The sequence below is a fragment of the Neodiprion pinetum genome, chromosome 5, assembly GCF_021155775.2.
Source record: "Neodiprion pinetum isolate iyNeoPine1 chromosome 5, iyNeoPine1.2, whole genome shotgun sequence".
Classification (NCBI taxonomy): domain Eukaryota; kingdom Metazoa; phylum Arthropoda; class Insecta; order Hymenoptera; family Diprionidae; genus Neodiprion; species Neodiprion pinetum.
Window position 1 is genome coordinate 8,392,383 of NC_060236.1, and position 24,343 is coordinate 8,416,725.

The 24,343-nt window shown below is 37.1% G+C and overlaps 2 protein-coding genes across 7 annotated transcripts; both read right to left on the reverse strand.

Moving 5' to 3' along the window:
• Positions 1–336: 336 nt before the first annotated feature.
• Positions 337–19,055, reverse strand: IA-2 (tyrosine phosphatase IA-2). Of its 6 annotated transcripts, XM_069136376.1 has the most exons (17): positions 18,809–19,055; positions 18,627–18,741; positions 15,646–15,744; positions 9,276–9,329; positions 9,047–9,107; positions 8,108–8,239; positions 7,855–7,948; positions 6,759–7,599; positions 6,176–6,352; positions 5,775–5,821; positions 5,403–5,697; positions 5,239–5,306; positions 4,715–5,098; positions 3,391–3,620; positions 2,020–2,382; positions 1,671–1,724; positions 337–1,575 (listed from the first exon to the last, which is right to left on the reverse strand). In XM_069136376.1, exons 3-17 carry the CDS (start codon positions 15,734–15,736, stop codon positions 1,299–1,301), a joined length of 3,168 nt encoding a protein of 1,055 aa, XP_068992477.1. In that variant the 5' UTR covers positions 15,737–15,744; positions 18,627–18,741; positions 18,809–19,055; the 3' UTR covers positions 337–1,298. The 6 variants fall into 6 exon arrangements, with proteins under 6 accessions (XP_068992477.1, XP_068992476.1, XP_068992480.1 ...); XM_069136375.1 differs by having other exon boundaries at positions 18,627–19,055; XM_069136379.1 differs by having other exon boundaries at positions 5,775–5,806; positions 18,627–19,054.
• A 3,498-nt stretch (positions 19,056–22,553) lies between these two features.
• Positions 22,554–24,026, reverse strand: LOC124219100 (uncharacterized). Its single transcript, XM_046626257.1, has 2 exons — positions 23,687–24,026; positions 22,554–23,511 (listed from the first exon to the last, which is right to left on the reverse strand). The coding sequence occupies exons 1-2, from the start codon at positions 23,739–23,741 to the stop codon at positions 22,769–22,771; spliced, it is 798 nt and encodes a 265-aa protein (XP_046482213.1). The 5' UTR covers positions 23,742–24,026; the 3' UTR covers positions 22,554–22,768.
• Between the last annotated feature and the right edge of the window lie 317 nt (positions 24,027–24,343).

Consider the following 24,343-nt stretch of genomic DNA (forward strand, 5'->3'; position numbering starts at 1 on the left):
TGGAACCACGGGGCCCACGTCACGCCACTTTACCCATTCTGGTCAGTCAGATATTATATTGCCGTATTCTTTATGTGTGTTTTGCCACCCCGACTCATGCTTAAAACCAGCACATGCATTATATATATATTTATTTTTGTTTATTTTTTTTCTTCTTTTTTTCTTTCTCTTTTCTTTGTTTATATAATATATTGTATATATTCCTGTATCATATATTAAAATATTTTCAGTGATTTTAATATACTTTCATACACAATATATTTTAGTACATTCAGTTATACGCATATTCTATCTCGTTTATACCGCTACATTGACTTTTATTATCATATTGTTAGGTTCATTGACCACGCTAAACAATCAATAGAAGCACTTTCTAGTTAAACGTTTCGTTCAATGTATTATTTTTTATTTTTTTTTTCAATTGAAAGTTTTCCCATCTCATTTATCTAATGTGAAGTATGTGCTGTATGTCTCTAATTGCTGCGCATGCTATCTCTCTTTTATATTTATGAATAAAATAATACATTTTCTTTACTTTTCTTTATTTTACTTTTTTTTTCTGTATAAAGGATGTGGCTGTAAACCGTTCTGTATCTAGAATTTTCAAGTCTTCTGTTCCCTTAATGTTTTCTACGTAGAAAAATTATTTTGATGGCAATTAATCCAATAAAATTGTCAACTCGAAAATAGGCCATGTGTTCTAGTACAAACTTTTTTGCACATTCTAACGTGTTGCGACTAAAAGTGTGTGTATTTTTTTCACATTTCATCATAACTATAATAAAGAAAAATATCAAAAGAAAATTTCAAAGTAAATCTTCAACAATAGTCAAGCGTTATTACAAACTCAACGCATGTACGTTTATGTCTTTACACATGTATTATATACTTATTTATGCATATATTTGATTCCTTTTCTCCAAAAGTAGCTGATGGTTTTCAAATTCTACTTTCTCATTTGTCTGATAATCTCAAGAAATATTCAAGGCTAAACTCAGATATGTTAGAACATATACAATATCATTCAATAACATTCAGTTTGCAGTACGTGAAGCAAGTTTGTCCTCTCATCCATTGTCGGAACAAAAAATCAATGGGCACAATTTGGTATCATTAAATACGATCATGTTAACGGGTGAAATAAATATTAGATTTTTGGGTCCAGATCATTAGAAATTACTAAGAAAGATCATTCCCATTTTAATGTTCATTTACTGTCGGACCAACAAATTTTCGTAACAGTATACCAATGATAAATCCTTTCACTAATCTTTTCTAAGATCTAATACGTACTTTTTTTACTGATCAGCTTTTACTGGAGGAGAAACTGTGGTTGTTGTCGGAGCTGCTGACTTATCAGCTGGTGGAATTGGCAGGGCTTTGAGTATAGCATGAACCTCTTCAGCAACAGCCATAAGAACAAACTCAAATTGTTGCTTTGTTGCTACCATTCCGGGTCGCTGATCACGAATGTGTTCCAGCGTCGCAGCAATGTCGATTTCCTTTGCACCTTTTGCCATCCGGTTTAGAACCATATCGATTAAACAATATGTTCCTGTACGTCCAGCTCCGTCGCTATATAAAGTAGAGTAAACAATTCGAAATCCACTGAATTTCCTTTTTTTATTTCAGACTACCTTATAACACGTGTGCTAGTTTTTCTAACTTACCTGCAGTGTACAACTATTGGACAGGATCTCCCTCTGTATGACTTGTTAACTTTTCTGCAAATACAAAACTCTGATGAAATTGCTTCCTTATGAGTAAATATGTAAAAAAATTACTCCAGTTGGTAGCATTAACGTCATTAAACATATTAAAAACGTCATGATTTAATACGAGACATTTTTCTTTCATAGTTGTTCATTTTAGGGCTGATTGTAGTATAAATCTTTTCATTCCCATAATAATTTATCAAGTGCCTTTATGGCTCAAAGCAAATGTTTGCAGTAACGACGAAAAAAAATATCTAACGCACCATGAAAAGCTCTTGATAAAAATTTTAAGCATTTGACAAACCTGCGGAATTCGAGTAAAGCTTTAGTTGAGTGTGGTACGCCATTTTCTGGCCAGGATAAGAAGTGGAACTGTGTTACGGTTCTTGTTTCACCAGTTCGTAAGTTTTTCAGATAAAATGAACGCACGAGATAGTCATCGCACCAAATATGCTCCGAGACTAAGTGTACTTCGTAAATGTGGTATAATTCGGAGCCCTCCTCTGGCCAGTAGCGGTGACACATAGCATGGCCCTCCTCAGTCAACCGAGTTAACATCACTATGACAACGCTTCCCTGCTCCCAGACCAGTTGCCAGAAGTCTGCCGCAGTCTGAGGAAGAGCTCCTTGCGTAGCAATGTATGCTGGATTCCGAGGGTCATGGTCAGTCTAAAATTTGAACATTTTTTCATATTGTTAACACGGGCATTTTCACCCAAACACAGAAAGTTATTCTATTGCATTCAGCAATTACACTAAAGCGTCGAACTTGCCAAAAAATAAGCTTGTTATTAGTTCATACCACGAATAATGTACTAAGTTTATGTTGATTCAGAGTTAGTCAATCATGGTATTTTCATTGCCATAACAGATCTCTACTTAGGCTCCCATAGTTTTAGCTTGACGTTCAAAATACATATGTATTGAGTTTAGGCTTATATTTCGAAGTTTTATCGAATCGAATAGATCCTGTGATAAATTATGTCGCTTGAGTTTGCAACCTTCACAGTAACTATGCATTATTATGAATAATCGTTATTACACAATTTCAAAATTCTCATCATTCAATGAGTTGAATATTATACTCATAATTTGCAGACTCCAGTTCTTTAGTCATTCTGAACTATAAAAATTCTGAATTCTTACGGAATTTTGTTACATCAACAACATTAACTTCAACCTCATAATAACTTTTTTCATTTTATTTAACACAATTTCGTAAAAATTGCCAATAATGATTGAGTGAATAAAATATTGTACTTACCGATTTGCATTAAGATTTTTAAAAAGCTGGTATGAAATAGAGTGTACATGCAGGTAATTTATAAAAGCATTTACCGTTACGATGTGGATCAATTTGATATTACCCAATGAAAGCAGATAACACCTCTCTGCTATATTATTGTTATACATGATTACATGGAATATGTTAAGTTTCATGCATCGTAACCAGCATGCGTTTTAAATTACTTACCGGTTTCTGAAATAGCAGAGCGGCATCCAGGAAAATCAATCTCGTAGATATTTGATCGTTAAATAAAAAGAAAAAATAATGAATTCTCTTTGATAAACCTATAGAATTTTAGGCTTGTTTCTATAAAAGCTAATACGAAAATTAGTAGTGCAGACAGACAGCTAGAATACTACACTTGAAAGTCAAGAGAAAAGGATTGAGGTACTAACGATTGTCGAGGCGTTGATGTAGTCAGAATTATTTATGTTAGCCAGATCATTTAAAACAACTCTGGAGTGATCGTAAGGAAGTGAAGCTCCTGAACGGTTTCGCTTCGCATTTTCTTCATCTTCTGCTACTGCCGTTGAAGAAGGTTCTGCTTCGTAAGCGCAAAGCGCAGTCCATTCTTGATCCAGGCGATCCTTGTTCTTCAAATGATCTTCCATGTATGACTGTAATACACATATGTAGCGTATAACATGTTCTAAACAAGATTTGTGATATAAATCTTAAGGGGGTAGGTATATTAGGGTGGTTCTTATTTTGGTCATGTTGGAACTTCCAAATGCATGCATATTTTTCCATTTAAAAATTCGACTGCTTGGCAGGGCGTGTTAGAGTTATCGGATAACTTCGGGGATTTAGCGGGATTTTTTTCTATACATGTTGATTACTTTTGGGAGGTAAGTGCGAAGAAATTCTGACATTACCAATATAAGAACCACCCTACTGTATATACGAATAGACTGCTCAAAATCTGGGTGAATTTTGGAAATCTATATCTCGACAATCAATGATTACCTTCAATTGTGGCTTGTTTTATTTAAAAGTATGTAGATCGAGCTTCATTTACATAATCTTTTTTTCTTTGGAGTCAATTAATAATAAATCAAAATAAATAGGAAGCAATGTTATTTGAATTTGGGATCGACAATAACGTCAACCATTGTGTTTCAGGACATGATATCTTAAAACTGGCTCAACCAGTGTAGTTCAAATTTGGAGATGACATTCTTGGATGGTTTATCTTATCCTTTTTGCCATCATACCGCTTTTATTCGTCAATCATATTTTTTGTTAATGAAATAAAATTGTTGTAAATTTCCTAGGAAAAATCGAATTTCAACTTCATACGATCATTACGTTGAAAAACAACCGGCTATGGAAACGAGGATAGCAGGGGGGGGGGCAGGAAGATAATAGGAATGATCCAAGAAAACTGTCTTGAAATTTCAAGTATATTGGTTGACCCGCTTTTGAGATATCATGGGCATCGCAAATCACTTTACGAAGCAAAATGGTTGACGTTATTGTCAATAACAATGCTTGCCAGTAATTGATTCTAACAATAAAAAAAATGTGTAAATGAAGCTCAGTTCACATACTTTTGAGTATAACAGACCCCTATTAAATTGAATAATTGTTTGTCGAGACACAAATTCCTAATAATTTCCCACTTTTTCAGCCATCTACTCGTGTATAACCCTTACTGAAGTCGGAGTGAATCTCAAGTAAAGATCACAATCTAATTTTTCACTGTACGCACCAGAACCATATGTCCGGTAGAAATGTCCATGTTGGAAAGAGCCGGTTCTTCGCTCCATGAAGATGTGCTCGAACGACTTGAGGGAGAATTGTTGGATTCACTTTCGCGAGAAAGATTAACGACACGTGGTGAATCTGGTTTCTCAGCTGGCTGTTTGGCCTGCATTCTGACTCTACAGAGATCCTGATAGTCCTTCGAAGCCTCCGGATCAGGGATGGCCAGGCCCGCCAGCTTGGTTCTTGATTTGGCGTGACGTCTGGCAATGTAGAGTGTTACAGCGGCTGCAGCACCGGCAGCAGCCAACCCTGCGGCCAGCAATGCGTTGAAGGAACCAGCACTCAGCTCCGACTCGTTACCAACTTGTAAAATAGCTGGTAATTTTGCCTGTGTTGTAAAGTTTAACCCATTACTACAACTGCAGCACGATGAGAAGAGTCGGTCTAACGATAAATCCAAGTCATCTCGTTAAAGTCCAACGACGTTCGGCAAGAGTGAAATAGTTTTTGCACAAAGTTCTTGCTCACCTTATCCCCGATACCGGCTCTCAGAACTTCCACTTGAAGACTGTTCTTCAGTTGTCCGCGTATTCCATCTGTGATACGAAATAAAGTGCATTTGTAACTATGTCCGACATACCTTTCGTATCTACACATTCATCTTGTTCGTCAAATAAATTCAGTGTTATTACCAATTTTATTCGCTACGTCCGTGGCATTGTATCCTTTACTATTGTCCGGCTTTACTTTGAACGTGACTTCGGCTCTTTGAACTCGTATGTCAGTCAACGTGTTCGGTTCGAGGCCCAACAGTCTGCCGACCTCGTTAATTACATGTGCACCTTCGCTCCAGGTGCCGAATTCTCCTTTGAATTGCATGTATACGTGGTCCATGTCGACATTCTTGTACGAATTACCGGTAGTTTTTAATTTGTGCGTGCTGCTGGTCAGCTCCTTCTTTACAAGCGGTAGTAGTAGAGGTTCTCTCTGTGAAAATACCAAGTTATACAATTGCGTTAGAGTCTCAAGCGTTATCCTCAATTATCGTATTTTAAGACACTTGCCTGTTGTCTTTCATCCTCGGCATCGTCGGGGTTTTCTGTAGGAAAACCTTAATTACCATTTACCTGAATATAGTCAAATGTGGTCGACAGATTTTAGTCCCTCTGGCAAAATTTTTCTCCGCAACTTTTTGACCGAGAATTGTACTAAATTGAGTGTTTTTTTTTTCTTCTTTGAGTAATAGAAAAAAATGCGAAATTCATAGTAAAAAATCCTTAAATTTCCGACAAGAGACTGCAAAGAAAGTTCAAGAATACTTGGATCTTTAAAGTGAGGAGCAAAAAAATTTCATCAAAAATGTTAAGAACGTACAAGGACCACAATGTCCCAAGAAATTCTCGTGCAAAATCCTGCAGAAAAAACGTCACAGATTTGATAAAAGGACACTCGAATGTGTTTTTACCGGTATTTTGTGCAGACTGGGTCTTAAAGGCATAATTATTTGTCGCGAATGGTGGACCCGGTTTTTTAACGTCTAATCTCTCGTGCCGTTTGAATCCCGCAAGCTCTCGTCTGAATAGTAGAGCATCCCAGTGATTAGCAAAGTCGTCGTTGTTGAAATCATTTTCGTTGGAAATTGCTGCAAATGTAATAAAAATATATCCTCATAATTCCTGATCTTAGAATTGCTATTTATAAGAGTTCTTTTAAGAAGACTAAAATTTTCGTTTCGAAGAATGTTAAAATGCAACTATACTTTACAATTCTTTAGTCACGGTTTTTACTCTGAAGTAATTATGCAGAGTAATTTATGAGTGAAATGAGAAATTATATGAAGTAGAATAATTTCACAGAATTTAGAGCAAACATTGTTATTCACCCCTGGTGTAAAAATTGTTGAGTGTGTTTGACTAACATTGTTTGAAATAGAAGTTTAGGTTTTGTTTGATCTATAAAATTGTTGACCCGTATGACACGTCAAGCAAACACATCACAAGTAGATATAAATAACAAATGTAGCCTAATTGTCAGAGACCGAAACTCACCTGACTTGAAATTGCCGTATTTCAACGGATTCACCAAACCACCCTCTGTATACATTCCGTTCTGTCGTGGTATAATTGCATCTCTCGAAGGTTCGTTGGCAAGTTGAGATTCAAACATTTTTTCCAAATCTCCCCTACCGATTTCAAAATCGTTGTCCTCATTTTCCGAAGTAAACCGTCCGATATTTGAATCGCGTACATTCTGATCTAACCATAAGCTGGCTTCCTTGGGAATTTCCGATCTTTGCAATTCTCTAGGGTATTTATACTTCCTCGAGAATTCCTTTTCGTAATTATCAAGAGGTTGCTGTATTTCCTGCTCTTTGAAATCAGCGACATTTCCGAGCAGCTGATCGGTCAGAAATTCTAACTGATCATCGGGAATAAGATTAGCTTTTTTCGCTATCCTCTCTAAATGGGAGTCTCTTTCTTCTTGGAATCTACGATTTATCGCATCGATATAGTTTTGTTGTAAACTCGATTGGTAATTTCTAATTGACTTTGGGTCGAATTCGTAGACTCCATTACCGCCGAAGTTATCCAATAGTAATGATTTTTTCTTCACCATTCTTTCGGGATCGACAAAATTGTCTTCGACCAATGAGATGTCGCCCAGCTCTCGACGTGCTCCAGAATCACCCCAGGCATTATTCATTCCTCCCGATCTCTCGTTGTAATCAGACTCCACTATTTCCTGAGCATTTGGATAACCGACATCTTGGATGAAAAATTTTGGGACTTCCTTTTCCACACCTGGCGGGTAATATAGCTCGTCTGCAAAGTCTCCATGCGGGTCTTCTTCACTTGGTGTAAACTTTACTATTGCTATTTTTTGAGAATGCTGACGGGGCAGTAAGTCATAAGAAAATTAGTCGATTCCTATGATTGGATCGCATGCGGAAAAAATCAGAGCAAAGTCAATTTTCTCAACATATTTTTATAGTTTCCGGATACCGGAGTAAAAATGCAATTTTGTGCAATTTTATCTTCGTAATCGAAAACGAACGATTCACTTAACATTTATGTGTGCCTAACAACGAATGGTACTAACTCGTGAAATTAACTTTGCTCCCGTCACTAAATATAAAAATCTCACCACGTCGTTTCCTTCATCAATTCCATCATCACCGATAAACTGATGCTTCTCCTTTTCCTTCAATCGATTGCACAGCTCGCCTTCGTTCGGTGTTCTAAAATTATTGAAAATATGGCAAATGTTATAAATTATTGAAATTATAAACCTAATGGGAATGTAATTCCAGATATTTACGCTCCGATAAGTTTTAGATTACACTATCACTGCAATCAAAATGTGATGCTATTATTTTCAATTCGTTCTTAAGAAATACCTGAAGCGAAGAGCGTACAAGGATCTCTGAATTATGCACTGCGTATACGGATGTGACCATCTGTATCCATCGATTGCCAATTCTTCTAATTGAACTCGCAAAAGTTGCAGTTGGTTTGGCCGGAGATCATATCTGAATTTGAAGATATTGATGACTACTTAAATTTAGACATAGATGTAGCGTTACTTTAACAGCTAGGTGAAAATGCTCCTTTAAAATTCGTTGATGACGTCTCGTGGGCTCTTAAAAAATTCGTAAACGGGGAGTCTTTTTTCAAGGGAGAAAATTATTTAAACTTTTCTGAATCTTTCCACGATTTTCGCTGCAAAAAACTTGTAAAAGTTGGGGCTTCATGTCACATATAATCAAAGTTTTGCTGAAGAATTTTTTTTGCCAAAGTGCGGGATTTTTCCGAGTCAATTTAAAGATCGTGAAATTTTCGTAAAAGTTTCAAGATTTTGAGGAAAATTGAACCGTTGTGAAGAAAGACTTGGAGTTTTTTGAAAATAAAATTCAATGGGCCAACTTTCGAACGATGAAACTAATTTAGATAAGATCAGATCTTTGTTCGAAAAAATCTGAGGTTTTGTCCATCTGTAATCTTATTTTATACTGTTTCAATGAAATTTTAAGAAGGAAATTTTCACCCAGGTGTTTTCATTAATTAAAGATAAGCGATTTATCGAAGATGATTGTGAAAAAATCTCTGTAACTGTAGTGCAGTAGTTTATAGCAATGAAAGTTACGGCAGATCTAATTGGACTTGCAGCGTAACATTCTTGTTTACATATTCTGGGATGGTTTCACAGAACGTGATAGTGAAAGCAAAGTAAATTGTAAGTCCAATTATTTCTGGTTACTTAAATTATGAGGCGCAATATATTATCCCTGGTAGATAAAATCCTGAGTAATTTCGTCAGCCTTGTAAATTCAACTCACTTGTATAAATCGTCGTCTTCTATATTTCCATATTTTTGTAAACAACGTCCAAATGCCAGATCTAAGATAACATACCGAAACATTATGAGCAATTCCAATATCACTTAGATCGCAAATCTCATGATATAGGATTACTTAAAATATAACTGGTTACTTTTTTTTATAATCTCCAGAATTTTTTGTAAAAACTTCATATTCAAACACTTGGATATATATCTATAATATTTACCATTGTAACAAAATTCAACATCCGGCTGACAAAGATTTTCGCTGAATAAGCAGCCTGAAAAAAAGTTTATTCATTTGTTATTCAAATTACTATACTCAAATGGGTCAAAGTATTTAACATCTATAAATGAACATCGTATTCTAAGTCTTTTCCCATCTTTTGCTCATAAGAAGACAATGTACAGAATCAGAAAACAGATCCGAAAATGTTGAAAAAGTGACGAATCATCCGTGGATTTTTACGCCATTGTTCTTAAAAAAAAATTTCATTTGATTGTATGATAAAACTTAGAAACGCTAAGTATATCAGCTTTAAAACTGTATCTATAATACAAATCATATATTATTTCTGCTCACGAGATTGTACGTCGTATCGAATTCTCATATACATATGTATATAAAAAAGTTGCGAACTCTTCTTTCGTTTCAAATCTTGTCCAGCCATCATACACGGGGATAACATGAAAATAACTAAATCCCACCAAAGATAATACCCTTGAATCCCTTGGTATGCGGAAAAACGGCTTTATTCTAAGCTCTGTTGAGAGAATGTGTATAACATATGAATGTATACAACAACTCACGTTTATATAAAAGATTACTCTTTTGTACATCGACCACAATGGGCATATAAAACATGTATATGTGTATATATGTATATACAGAGTGTAAGAAATGGGTGAGGAATCTCAACTATGGTATACGAAAGCTTCTTTAACCCATTGCATTCATTCATTTTTTCATACCTATAACATCGTATTATATTTATATCTGTATAGCATAATATTAATGGTTATACCGAAGTACGAAACGCCTGTATAAAGTGGATCCATAACAGATTGCCGAAATCGGTCGATCGATCATTGATCGCATTCATAAACTGGTCACGTTTCACGCACCGAGGGTTGAAAACCGAAGCGCCAGACGAGTTTGAAGCTAGTAATAAATATGGTACCGCCGGCGGGGTTCTCGCCCCTCTTATGATATACATGTAAGAGTAGACAGTTTGAAATTCCAAAGAACGTTGGCAGGACTAATAGTTGCCGAGATAGATGCGTGGGAAGAAAAATTTATCAGGCGGATACCGACACACGGTAAGGTAGGGCACAGGTAACAGACAGGTTCAATAACGGCCTCCGGGCAAACTCCGGTTTTGTTGTGGGCGTTATTTCGCTCGCATCAGCAGCAGCTGAGACCTTTTCGAAAATCAACTCTCATCCGTTTTGCCAAACCCCACCCCCCACCCCCCACTCCCTCACTTTCCCTCTCCCTCACTACGCTACAAAAAAAAAAAAAAAACACGATACGTTTACCGTAATTTCTTGCTTTCGCCCTTTAGCGTTTTATTTTTAGGTTGGTTTGCTGACCAAAAGTCTGTACTTTTTAGTAATTTTATCACGAGATAGTCGTGCATTGAGTAACGATTGAATTATTGTATATAGGTATGTAGATGAGCCGTGAAGGTTGCTTGAAAAATATGAAAATAGAAAATAATCGAATAATAATTTAAAGGGTTGGGATGTCGATGCTTCTTTCGAGGTCGTTTTAAGATTGTTACAAATCTTGTAGACTCGTTCGATTTCACTCTAGGATGGCTTATTTTATTCAGTAGACCATTTTCCTACAAATTCACTGACAGACTTTCCTTTTAATCACTTTGGCATCTTTACAGATATTTAATATTCCAACAATGCAACGGTAAAAATTACGATCAATAGAAATGGATTAATTACTGGAAAAAAAGAAAATTTGTCTCACAGATTTTGTTGAAAATTGAGACGCTAATTTTATCTTTATCTTGAGCTTTGACATTTGAAAAATAATATTTAATTGTTTGAGTTACGACGCTTTAAACAGGCAACAAAATTCTCTCCAAGCCTGCACTATTCACGGCATTATGATAAAGAGCAAAATATCGCTATTTTACACGAACGTAGATCATTGGTGGCTGTTGCTCTTTGAATGTAACGTCACCTGCGTATTTCCTAATTATACGTACCTTACAACCGCAGGAATTTTTAATATCGTACATGACATTTTTAAACGATTTTAACCTTCTCGTACGAACCGGTAGCTGGAGATTTAATAAAAGTGTTATTTAGTCACAGCGCGGAACAATTGTAAAGAAAATTACGTTGTCGTATACCTCGAGTCGTAGGCGAGGGAGAGAATGGCAGCTGGCGGAAGGAGGGCTTTAGAATTCAATTATGAGAATTTATAGTGGATTCTCTAAACACCGTACTGCAAATCTCTATATTACGTCTAGAACATTCTTCAGTGACAAACACTGACGCCGACGACAAAGACAGCCTCGGAATAATCTTTTATTCATGTCTTCCACGGCCACTTCCTTTCAAATACCCTGCCTAATGTGATATCGTTACGCCGTATATAAGGGTTGACAAAATATTTGCTACGTTGCAGCAAAAAAGGTCGCGTTGCTTTCGTATACTATACAGTATATGCGTGCGTGTGTGTGTGTGTATATATACACATTTGGGTATATTAGGGTGGTCCTTATTCAGGGTGTTGACGAATTTTTGCCAGACCATCCCCCACATCAATTTCAAATAATTCGAAAACAATCGCCTAATTTTTTCAGATTTTTACATCGAATCTAAGATAGTCTCCGCATTGTGATCGAAGTTTTTATTATGGAAGTGACATGAGAAAAACTTTTTTTCTCAGTATATATTTTATTGCAAGAGTATTAATGTTCCAAATAATCTGTAACCGCGAGGTTTTGGTGAGAATTAGTGCTAATATCTGGGAAAAAATACACATCGTCGTACCAGGCAATCTAGACGAATTGCACAACCTCGAAACCCGACTTTTTTTTTATTTAGAGGAAGTGCAATTCGTCTAGATTGCCTCGTACGGTGATGCGTATTTTTTTTTTCATATAGTATCACTAATGCCGACTAAAACCTCGCAGTTACAGATTTTTTGGAACATTGTTACTTTCACGATAAAATATATAGTGCGAAAAAAAGTTTTTCTCGTGTCACTTCCATAAGAAACTTCGATCACAATGCGGACTATCTCAGATTTGCTGTAAGAATCTGAAAAAATTTGGCGACTCTTTTTAAATGATTTGAAATTGATTTCAGTGATGGGGCGGTAAAAATTCGTCAATACCCTAAACAAGGACCACCCTGATATATATATGTATGTATGTATGTATACATTTACATGCATTGGGCGCTGAAACCGATCCAGTTATCAGCAACCCTTTATAAATTATAAACCCATTTGGATAATACGATACTCTGCAACGCCCCCGCCAATAATCTCCTCTTTCATCGGATGATCGAACGGATCTTAACTTATTGTTAAACAAATTTGCGTTTTCTACAGGTGTATTACGGTCTGCAGCGTGAATGATTGTTTACTCCGTATATTAGCTTTTTCATATTTTTAGCCACACTGAGAGAAATTTTTAGTTCCGGTTACCGCTCAGTCCTTAACTATTTTCATTTTTTACCACAATCGAAAAATACAGTTCTAGGTAGAAAATGAAAATTAGTTTTATAGCTGTTACCGGAAAGTCTGGTATCCGTTGCTATTCTATCTCATTACGATCACTGTTACTATATTTTCTTGCAACTGTTGCGAAAATTTAATGCTTGTGCAAGGATAAATTGACGTTAAAGCCTCGTTTAACTAAAAAAGTAGAGTAAACCTCACAAACTGATTTTGCGTTGCAGTTACCATAAAATGATCGATAATAGCGCACAATGGTTACGCGTACCTTGTTTTTCCCTAATTCCAACAATATTCGAACAGTTTTTTTAACGAAAGCCGTTTTACTCAATTTTTTTAGTTACTGTAACAAATGAAACTTTTCTCAGTGCAGCTCTCGGGCATCTTCGTAACAGTAATATAGCCCTTTGACCGGAAGCTGAAACCATCGCAGCCGGTAATCCGCAGACGTGACATTTGCATGACCCCCGAGTTCGTTGAAACGGAACTGAGAGTTGCAACTTTTCCTTTCAGGGAAATTACCAATATCGCCTGCAGTGCTGGGCTCGCTCATTTACGTCACTGGGTATGTAAGCTCTCGCGTTCTGGTCACAATCAAAATTATTCAAACGAATTACATGACAGCCTGAGAATGAAACGCTATAGGGTATAAACGTGCATGTCTATATAGTCATGCCGACAAAATCGATTCGTTGCCGTGTCAGAGCAGTAATTAGTCGCATTCATACCCACGCACGGTTCCCTACTTTACTGCTGGTTTTAAAAATTCATGAAAAATATTGTTTTCGGCATCAAGAACTCGATATTACAGCATATCACCGGCGATATCGTCACAGTTTTTATATGATAAAGTCTGTAATAACGGAACGACAATGAATAAACAAATAAATGTAATCTTAGATAAAAATTTGGTCGAAATAGAAGTAATCGATAGTTAAATAACACAGAGTAATTCGGTATTCGCAGACCGGAAAGTGTGGCTCGAAATGATCGCGGTAAAACGATACCAAGATCTTGGAGAATCCACAACTAGAGTATAAATAGTCTGTGGAAAGGATGGGAAAAGTGAGGAATCCGCGGTATGCTGAGAAAGCGATAAGAGAGATATGGATTCCGAGTTTAATACATCCCGTTTGGTCAGACGGCGCGGTTTTATCGTTGAAAGATCGGAGTATCGTATATAAAAATAAATTTGCTCGCAGTCGCTTATCGAGTTCGCTCATCGGGAGGGTGAAATTAAGTTAAAAGGTACGTATGTTAAGTACGTAGAACGAGTAAATTGAGATTTTATACAAACTGAGAACTACAACAATAAAAAGAGAAGTACCTATAACGACCTGCGATTCCGTTGCGAATGAATCTTCTTCTGAAAAACAATAATGGATAAAGAAAACTAATGCAGCGCTGCCGAATTAAATTGTCCCAATTTCAGAGAGAGTGGATGCGTGTTAATGGGCTTGAAAATCGGGCTGAAGGATGAGTTTCGTTCAAGAAAAATAGGAACAGTCAAAACTATGCACTACAGCTATGCCCGATTTAATGACAGGGAAATTTTGATAAATCACGGTTTAAAAAAGTAACGCATTACGCGACGATCAATCATGTATAATAGATATAAATAGAGAAGCGTAAAAACTTGGAACTGTGATTTGGAAGCTGCATAAACGGAGAATAATCTATTCTAATGCAGAGTTAGTTGATCAGCTTTCGGAACTGGGATTGCGACTACAGCAGGAAAGTTAACGTAATTTTAAAAAGTCTTCGTTTTCTGTCCTATGATCTTTATCCTCGTGAAGTATTAGACCCTGATATTTACATTTCAAAGCCAAAGTAACGACGTCAGCTTTGAACCAATCTCGCATCCTTATACATTATACAAAAATCAGAAGCGTATAATCCCGACAATGACTGCGAAATTTTCTTCCTCCTATACGTGTCATTTGTTATTCAAACTTTTGCATTAGGTTTAACAATAAGATACTGATATTCGAATATGCCTGACTGTTTTTTCTCGGTTACGAAAAGTTTCTTCGAAAGTATTATATGAAAGGTGAACATTGACGTCACGTGAAGCTCAAATACGTCGTCGGGTCTCGAAGTTTTGCAAAAAGCACTTATCGCGAAAACTTGTCAAAATTTATTCCGCTGGGAGATTATGTTGGCAGACTATTGAAATAAGTGGAATATATTGTTCAAAACTCCTATCGGGTATGAAAAATTATAAAAACCGTGATTCAAAATACTAAACAGAGTGTCGTAGCGTTCAAATTTATCTAGCAATTGTATAGGCTAGAAACATTTTTACTTAAATACGTACAATAAATATTAGAGCATGGAAATAAAATATATGCGTTATTATCCGTATTACCCACCGTACTACCCAAGTAGCAAAAGATCCTCTGAAAATCGACTTTGACTAACGATAAGGCGTCATTGGGTCGTCTTCGGGCCGTTTGTCAGTCAGAAATGATTTTCATCTACTGTGAGAGGATTCTTCATTGGAATGAAATGGTAAAATTTGAAAATTCTGCGTGCTAAATTGCAACAAAATTCAAGGTGTAATTGACGTTAATAAATATAATCACCGCCTTATAATATATAATAGAATGATTGCGCTAATCTGTAAATGAAGAGTATGTGAGTAATGAATGACCTGCCAAAGAAACAGTTTTCGAACTACTTGAGGGCAATGCTATTGAAGGTGTTGTAACTCGAGCGCGTCTTCATCTGCGGTATAATTATAATTAATCTCCGAGTACCGCGGTATGTAACAGTCCCCCTTTCCCATTGACGTAAAGTACATTTCCACGGGTTATGAAACACCCCAAAGTCCTGGGATGACAACGGGGACGCAAACGTGGCTCAGGGGAATTGGGTTCAATCCTTACCAACGTCACCGTCACTCAGGATACCGTGGAAAGAGACGCAGAGCAGCAGCAGCAGCTCCAAGCCTCCGCGCCACCACTTTTTGCGGCCCATAGGTGTTCCTGTAAGCAACGTTTAAACAAAAGAACTCAGGCTTCAATTTCATACGGCTTGATGGCTTCCCAATTAATTTTATCCTTACGCAACCTAGGTCGTTATACACTTAATTTCACCAAACACAATTCGAGCATTGTATTATATCCGGGGGCGGAATTGAGGGTGAACTGACAATTAGATATCCAAATCCGTGCCATTTGTGTCTTTACAAATGTGGAAACAAAACTCTCTGAAAATGACGGGCTATCTTACGATTCGGACATCCTTGTGTATACGGATAAAATAAAAAAGGTATCGTCTCTCGTGCGTCGTTCTGAGAACCTTTCAGACCTGAGATGCTTTTCAGACAAGTTTAAGATGTCGGCGGCTTTATGGGACGCTTAATTATACCTACGTCGACAAAACCAGTGCTCGTTTCGTTTAAATGTTTCACTTGGATAGGTATTTGTATCGCCGATGAAAAATGTCCGACTATTTTATGTACGATTATTCGGACGCAATTTGCTTCTCAGAATAAGATTTGAAGGTAAATTTTCATCGAGGTGATTTTTGTGAAAATAGAATATGGTCCCGAACATTTTTATTGTCGCGGTAATAGTACTGTACATGCTCCAATATTTATTGCAATAAATATTGGAGCACTGAAAAATGTCAAATTAACATATCAGGTACCAGAATATTTCACGTTTCTCGGAAACTTTTACGAAACCTTGTCCTAATTGAATGCAAAATTTGACTGAATTTAATTAAATCGAGGAAAGTTTTGGAAAAATAGTGTATAACAAATTCGAGAATTATAACAGCTGAACTAAGAGAAGGATTTGCTACGTGTTCGTCAGTGTGTTTGTACCGGTGATAAGTCCAAAACAGTGCTGGATCCCGAATGATTAAACTCGAAGCTCGAAGGTCAATACATGCCTAATCCAGAGTTCCTGGTTTGCTCGGTCCAATCTCAACGCGTATGACATGGAAAGTCAAGCCGTGAGTCTAGCGTGGATGAGGGGATTACCCGGTTTACACTGGAGTTGATTGAATCTCGGACAAAAGGAACTACGCGTAACGGTTCTTCCCCCGTTGTATTGCTCTCTTGGTCTCGTACGTTCATGCACCTTACCGACAATGAGTGCAATCGGCTAGCACTATACGGAGGGTAGATGCAATAGATAATCAACAGCAATTAACAATTAATCTGTTAACGTTCACCGGTGAATGTGATTCGACCGATGCAAATTCGAGAATTATTGCTTATTGCTATTTATTGGCAATGACTGATCAAATCTACCCTTCGCAGGGGTAAAATGAAATTATAAGTAATCGAGCGATAACGTATTTCGGTATTTTTTAAAAAAATTTAATCAAATCGCAACCTCCTTGCAGAATAGGATATACGAAACATTGATAACGGAACATATATTTGTACTGAAAGAAATATCTGATTGTGGTTACAATACAGTCCTTAATTATTTTCATTTTTTGCCGTAACTGAAAAATACAGTTCTGAGTACGAAATGAAGATGAAATTTTTAGCTGTACTCGAGAATCTGATACGCATTGTTATAATTCTTTATTTCAGTGCAATAATAAATTGATGCAAATGCCTTATTTAACTGAAAATATGTACCTCGCTAAACAAACAAATTCGATGTTACGATGACCAGAAAATGTAGTATCGGAATTTAGAATTACGCTCAAGTAATTTATACTTGTCCCACATTCTTTTAAAATACTAACAATATCCAAACTGTTATTATAACAACACCCACTTCACTGGAATTCTCTAATAATTATAACTGATTATAAATAAAATTTCTCTCACAATCAGTGTAAACGAAAGCCGTTCAAATGATCTTTATTTGTCAACCTAGATTGTGTAAAATTTCGCGATTGTCATGTGTTGCATCGATAATAACACCGTTACAAAATTACAATCTACATATGCCAACAAGTAGATAACCCCTTCAAAACAAACGATAAATTTCGGTGGCACAGCCGCTACCCCACCGATTCGGTTGAGATTGAGTCTCGCCTTGCCGGTCGTAAAAAGCACGCTGAAATCTTTGATCGCAATTTTCGAATATACGTATTCCTTCCATTTTAATCTCCCTCTACTCTTTGAAGGTAAAGATAATGTTCTCCCAATATGTGTAATCAAGTAATTACAAGTAACCAATAGACTTTCATTTACAGTATTCTACACAATTAGACGAATTATCGAATGGAAAAAGCCAGCTTCGAAAGCCATATTAAGCCTTACCGCGTAGATGTAGGTATAAAAATAATCACATTGGATGAAGTAAGGCACGGAATTCAAATTAATTTCAATCAGTCTTAGACTGTTTATTGCTACTGTAGAAAAGAGTGAGAGTTGGAAAATATTCAAGAATGATACTCGGTTGATAGGACACTGTTATGTACGTAATAATTGAACCTTGCTCCCAACGACTTGATAAAAACAGCGAAGAAAGTGCGAGAAGCTTCATCGGATCGAAGATGAAACAACTGCACGAGTATTACATAGAATGATAATATCAAAACAAAACCTTACGTGAATTTGTTTTTCCTAATTGGTGGGGCAGCGGAGACTCGGATTGGTAAAAAATACGCCGAACAATTTGGACCGTTCGGAAATCAATGAAACCGTTTTACCTTGCCGCGTGGGCGTTGATAGCCCGTTTATTTGCGACGATCAGGGGCGCAGGGCGCAATGGCGCCCTGACTATGACTCCTGTGAAGCATCAGGTTGCACACACATGCCTCGCACCGAAAATCGCCGTCTTCAACGCCGCTGCCGACCGAGATGGTAAAAAGTCGCGCGGTTCAATCGCGGAAAAAATGGAGAGTATGAAAACGTGTGGGTTTTAATTAAATCTAAAGAGAGTCGGCTTACCTGGGCGTGACAAGGTCCTCAGTATCTCATTGTTGCATGGTCCCACGCGTCACTGGCCTAGTCGTTGGTAGGTGGTGCTCGGACCATTTCTGAATGGTCTCTCGGCTCGCGCAACCTAAAGAAGAACCTTTTGCGTCGAATTTCAAATCGATCAGACGAGACACGCGCGCCTTGCGCGTTACCTCGCCTAGCCGAAGAAGGCTGCTGTGCAGAGTCGTCGCCACCTCGAAGAGCCCTCAGCCTGCAGCAGTGAACGCACCGCGAACTTGGACTCGAATCGAGTATCCGGGAATCCCCGCTTCTCACTGACCAAATTTATTTACACCTGCGATTGGCAACTTTGGTTCGATGCTGGCTCAGCGGCGAGTATATGCTGGTCTTTTTCACACTGCCAGGATACGCACAGACCCGCTGACAAGCTAGAATTTCCGCAACGCAGCTTTGCGACGTACACATTTTATCATGCTTCGACGCCTGCGCTCCGCGGATTTGACCGATATGGTCACCATGGCTCGGCTCCGCCACCGACGCCGCCGCTGCTGATAACTTTCTTATTAACCGCCCTATCAATGCGGCTTACCACAAAGCTTGTATCATAATGAGGCTATCCGGTGCATTACTTAGCCCAAAGTTTGGATATTCCTCGGCTGGAATGTTTCTCTCTATATACGTTCCGGAAAGAAGTCGAACCCGAATGTTTCAAGAGATAACAATTTTTATCTGATTCTTTATCGTATCGTATTTGTATCCTTAGACACCGTCTAATTTTACTCTGCCTGTTTCGTTGATTGCCCTGTTGAAATTTTGTACTAACGGTATGTTCAAAATAGAAGTGATCAGAAATCGTGGGAATATCTGCTATGAGTCAGTCAACGAATTCTATAATTGTAACAAATTAATGCCAAATAGAAGTACCGAACTTACAATTAGTTGAGAGTGCGATTACACTGTCACTGTGATTTTGATACATGACCATCAAAATATGATAAAAACACTATTTTTTTTTTCAACAATCTAGGACATTTAGGTACAGTAACAGCTGGCTTATACTCACGAGAAGCGCGCGGCATCTACTGCTTGGCTCGGAACTAATTCAATCTTCCCAAAATTTACAATTTATTTCGAAATAAATTCATAAATTCTGCTATCTAATTAAGAAAGTCTTCGAGAGAAATTTCGACCTATCCGAACATGTAATCGTTACTATATGAAAGGTCTGCCAATCTTCATTAGGATATTTAAAATTAAATTTTTATTCATTTTTCAGGAAGAATAAAGGTTTCGGGACATAAGAAATGCATAGAAATTGTGAAAATATTTCAAAGAACCTAAAAGTTTTTGTTGGGCTAACAACATATAATGGGCGTGGTTACAAACGACATAACGCCCAAAAGAGACTAATCTACATCTTATTATTATGGGTAAATTATACGAACATCACAAGGGACAGAAAACTGCCTTGCAAGCTATTAGGATTTTATTTCATATCCCATTAGGGTGAGTTCACGTACCGTAAATCATACGATAAAACCAACATTTATAATCGATTACGACTCTCCCTAAGTACTTACAATATTACAAGACAATTGTAATACACTCCACAACCAGATGAACATCCTCAGAGATATTGGATCGTGATGGTAATCCCAAAATATATGATAATCGCCACCGGCGAATCCTGTTCCGTAGAAATATCTTCGTGAATTGATACGATGATGTATTGCAAGATACATTGTACGTATACCTATGTACAATATTGTCCAACGATCGCTAGGGTTCTGCATCGTTGACCTATCAAAGCATGTGGGAAGCAAAAGGTTATAAGGGCAAACATTTCCCCCGCGTGTTTGCGGCTAACGCGCTAAGCACCTGATTATTGTACCGTCCATGATTGTACCGTGTACACGGAACACCGATATTCGCCTGCGCACACATTCACTCTATACAAATTATAGGGGCGGTTGTATATGCTTTACGTACGTATGTAGAAACGCACAAGTGTGCGAACGCCCGCGTGTCCCACCTGCTATAATCACGAGGCTGATTTTAGTAACGTTAACTTAACGAAACATCAGGGAAAAACATTATTTTCTTAATTCTACAACGATTTAAGATTTCGAAATATGAGTGTTTTGTTTTACTACGGTTTACTGAACTTCAAATAATTCAAAAATCGCGAAATAACAGTTTTTCCTCAGCATGAATCTTTGTGATAACGTTACTAACTTAAATATTGTTGATCGAATGAGGTTGAAGTTAGTAACGTTATCGTAACGAAAAATTGGGGGAAAATCCACGGTTTGCTTAGTTTCACAATGATTTTTAAGGAACTAATGTGTTTAAATATGAGTGTGTTTTGTTTTATTACAGTTTACTGAATTTCAGACAATTTTAAAACCGCCAAATAATATTTTTTCCTAGGCATGAGTCTTTACGATAACGTTACTAACTTCAATACGATAAAACCGACCGCCAATGCCAACGCCACCCGTACCGCGCGCTTCAAAGATTGACGTGGTTGGTTGTGCTTGAGGGATATATTGATTAAGAACACTTGTTGCAGAGGCGGACGAGCCCTCTGCTCCTACACCCATTTTCCTCCTTATTCCACCCGTCGGTCGTCACGTCGACGGAACTCTTCAAGGTCTCTCCTCCGCACTCTGCGACCAGCAACCCCGCACACATACACCCCTATATTTCGACGCCCACTCATTTAATGTTCAGACACACACAGGTACACTCTCGGCTTGTTTTTGCGCGCCAACGATCATGCGTTTTCTATATCTGTTGTTTTTACCCGCCACCCATTTCTCTTCCATTTCGGTATTATACAACACTCGAGATTTGTTGGAGCTTTTTCGCCCCTGGGTACAAGCGAATAATTGACGGGTCTCTTTTTTTTTCAATTCTCGTAAAATTGTATCCAACAAAAACGGGCAGACGAACAGATTTGTACAACTTGATCAAACGAAACTTGGGCAAAATTTTTTATCCTGAATTAATTAGGGCTAATAGGAATTAGGACAAGATTATAAATCAAGAGGCTTATTATGTTACTTAGATTCCACGATTCCAGTTATCTCTATATCCTCTTGAGGATTTCTAACTTCTCCGGGGGAGAAGTGATTGAAATACGCCCACGCGCCTGTCCCTGACATTTATCGAATTTTGATCTGGCGTATTATGAATCGCGTCGAAATTTATTTAATTGAGCGCATTAATTCAGACCTGATACAATTTGAGCCCTTCGAGAACCATTATTCTTGTACAAGCTGAGACTACAAGTTGACATTTTCACAATTCACTGTGATTGGTCTGGTGAAAAAGATTAACGCTTTCTCAATCAACTGAACAATACAATGAATTGTGATTTTTTGACGCATTTTTTTTTTTTTATAAAAAACACTGTGCATATAGTTCGGATATAAATTCCATTGAATTAAAAAAACTGCTCGATATATTAACTTCACCCGCGAAATGTGAAATCAAATATATTTTGGTGTAGGATACAATTAATTTGCCGTTTGTAATATCAGATGTTCGTATAATTTCATTTATTAAATTGAATACGTCGCAAATTGTGCGTATAATTCTTCTGGATTTCAGGTAGAATGTTAGACACTTTTTTTGTTCCAACTCCCACGGTCAGCGTTTAGAATATGACCTAACGTTAAATCGCGTATCAGACTGGTATCTAGCCATACAAACGACGAGTGCTTTTTTCTACCCATTAAAACTTTACATAGACGTACAAGAAGGATTTTCGAAAAGTTTAGTATTCACTCTCTAGATTCGGTTCTTTGAATGAAATGATAGTAAAAAAAATCGAATGAAAGAAATATGTGCTGGGAGAAAAAGCTAATTTTTGCACAGGAAATGGTTTGATCATTTTTTTGTAATTAAATTATAACAACAAAAACGTATCACTTCATTCAATGTGCAAATCTTTATTGAAATACAGAAAAATAGCTAGATTGATTCAGAAAATCTTCCCAAAGTTTTTGATAATCTTAAGGATGAAACATAATCATGAAAGAATGCATTTTAGTGTAAGTTACAGTAGTTTACTACAACGTTGTGATCTGATGAAAGCTGATGCCGTGTCATCAGCATTGCGCACATCATTCAAAAACATTGCAAACTTATTGTTGAATATCCTCAGTTGCGATGATACATACTGAATCCATCGGTAGCACAGGGTGATTTTCTGTAGGTTCTACACTAGTGGATTGTTTACTTAATATCGTGATCAGCTTTTCAGTGAGTGTGTTTTGTTGCCTGATCAGATCAGCCAATTTATCAAATCTCTCTTTTTCTCTTTGCTCCCTTGCCTCTTCCCTTTCTTTCCTTTCCAACTCCAGCTGCTGCATTATTGCAATAACATCGGCGTAAGTCACTTGTCCAACTTCTTCAATGATGTACTGTCCAGGATCTATTTGATTCCCTTCTTTAACTTCATCCTCTTCAGCTATGGGCAAATATTCTTGCTTCATTTTTTTCGATTTTGGCCCCTTTGCTTCTACTTGTTCCACTTCTTCGTCCCCTTGAAAACTTACGCTTCCCAATAGTTTCCCCTCTGACTTTTCAAATATCTCACTCAGCTTACCAAACCACGGTGGAGTTTTTCCACTCTTTTTATTCAACACACTGATAAAGGTCTTTTTCAAACTTAACCACTTTTGGTAGGCTACTTTGCACGGATTCTCACCCAACAATATCCCCTGAGATTCTATTTTTGCCGCTATTTGCTCCCAAACAAGCTTCTTTTTGAAACTTGAACTTGTTAGCTTGTAGATGAATTCCTCTGATCCGACTACATCTAACAGAATATCCAATGCATTTGGCTGTTCCCATATGCTGACGTATTTTTTGTAGATTCCATAATCTGTTGATGTATAAACAAATCAAGTTATTTATGCAGGTAAATACATTCGAAAATTTTTATTAATAAGCAGTAAAATAACTTCTTCAAAAAAATTAGCTCGCAGCAATCATTCAGCACAATCTATTTGTTGATATATTGATTACATTCTGATACAATGATAACAATCAGTTTCTACCTTCATGGTCATTCAATTCTTGAATGTCTGATAACTCAAGTGCGATTTCACTCATGTTTGAACATAATTTTCAATTTTTAGAATGTTTTTATCCTCTGTATTCCTTTGTGGGATAGTTTTTTTCTTCTCCCTTCTTATTTGTGGTTTATCGGCACTTACAAAACTAGATGAGAACTTCGCAAATCACGGCTAACTTTCCTAAACACCCTGTCAAATTTTCCATTGATCAGTTGAATTATTTTCAATTACCAAGTAACTACAGTGCTATTTGTTATGATAGGTTAATCGTCGTAAACCAATATCGCCGGTGTCTCACAAGCTATTAGTCACCGGCACTCGACATTGTTGGCAGTTGGCCTTCTGAAAGGCATCTGAATTGTAGGGATCTTTAATATTTGCAAGGTAAGGTTGGTAACACTTGGTATAATTTCGAAAATATCCAATGCGAAAGATGTACGCAATATACGTGAGAGAATATATATTCAGCGTCAAATATTGAATTCACGAGTCTTCCATCGTTTCAATTTTCACTGAAAATCGAGACAGTTATGCTCAAACTATTTTCTTTGTAGGTATATTGCGCTTGGCGATAATAGCGATCACACATGACACGTCTGATATCTCCAACGTATATCTTCAGTCAACGACGTCTTCGGT

What these genes read in the sequence shown, in the direction of transcription:
- IA-2 (XM_069136376.1), bottom strand. Translation starts at nt 15,736, where the DNA reads ATGGGCCGCAAAAAGTGGTGGCGCGGAGGCTTGGAGCTGCTGCTGCTG. An exon ending in TTGTACGCTCTTCGCTTCAG is followed by an intron (nt 7,949 to 8,107) that starts GTATTTCTTAAG and finishes CAATAATTTTAG; the next exon opens with AACACCGAACGAAGGCGAGC. An exon ending in CTACCGGACATATGGTTCTG is followed by an intron (nt 3,621 to 4,714) that starts GTGCGTACAGTG and finishes TGTGTATTACAG; the next exon opens with TCATACATGGAAGATCATTT.
- LOC124219100 (XM_046626257.1), bottom strand. Translation starts at nt 23,741, where the DNA reads ATGAGTGAAATCGCACTTGAGTTATCAGACATTCAAGAATTGAATGAC. An exon ending in AGAATTGAATGACCATGAAG is followed by an intron (nt 23,512 to 23,686) that starts GTAGAAACTGAT and finishes ATACATCAACAG; the next exon opens with ATTATGGAATCTACAAAAAA.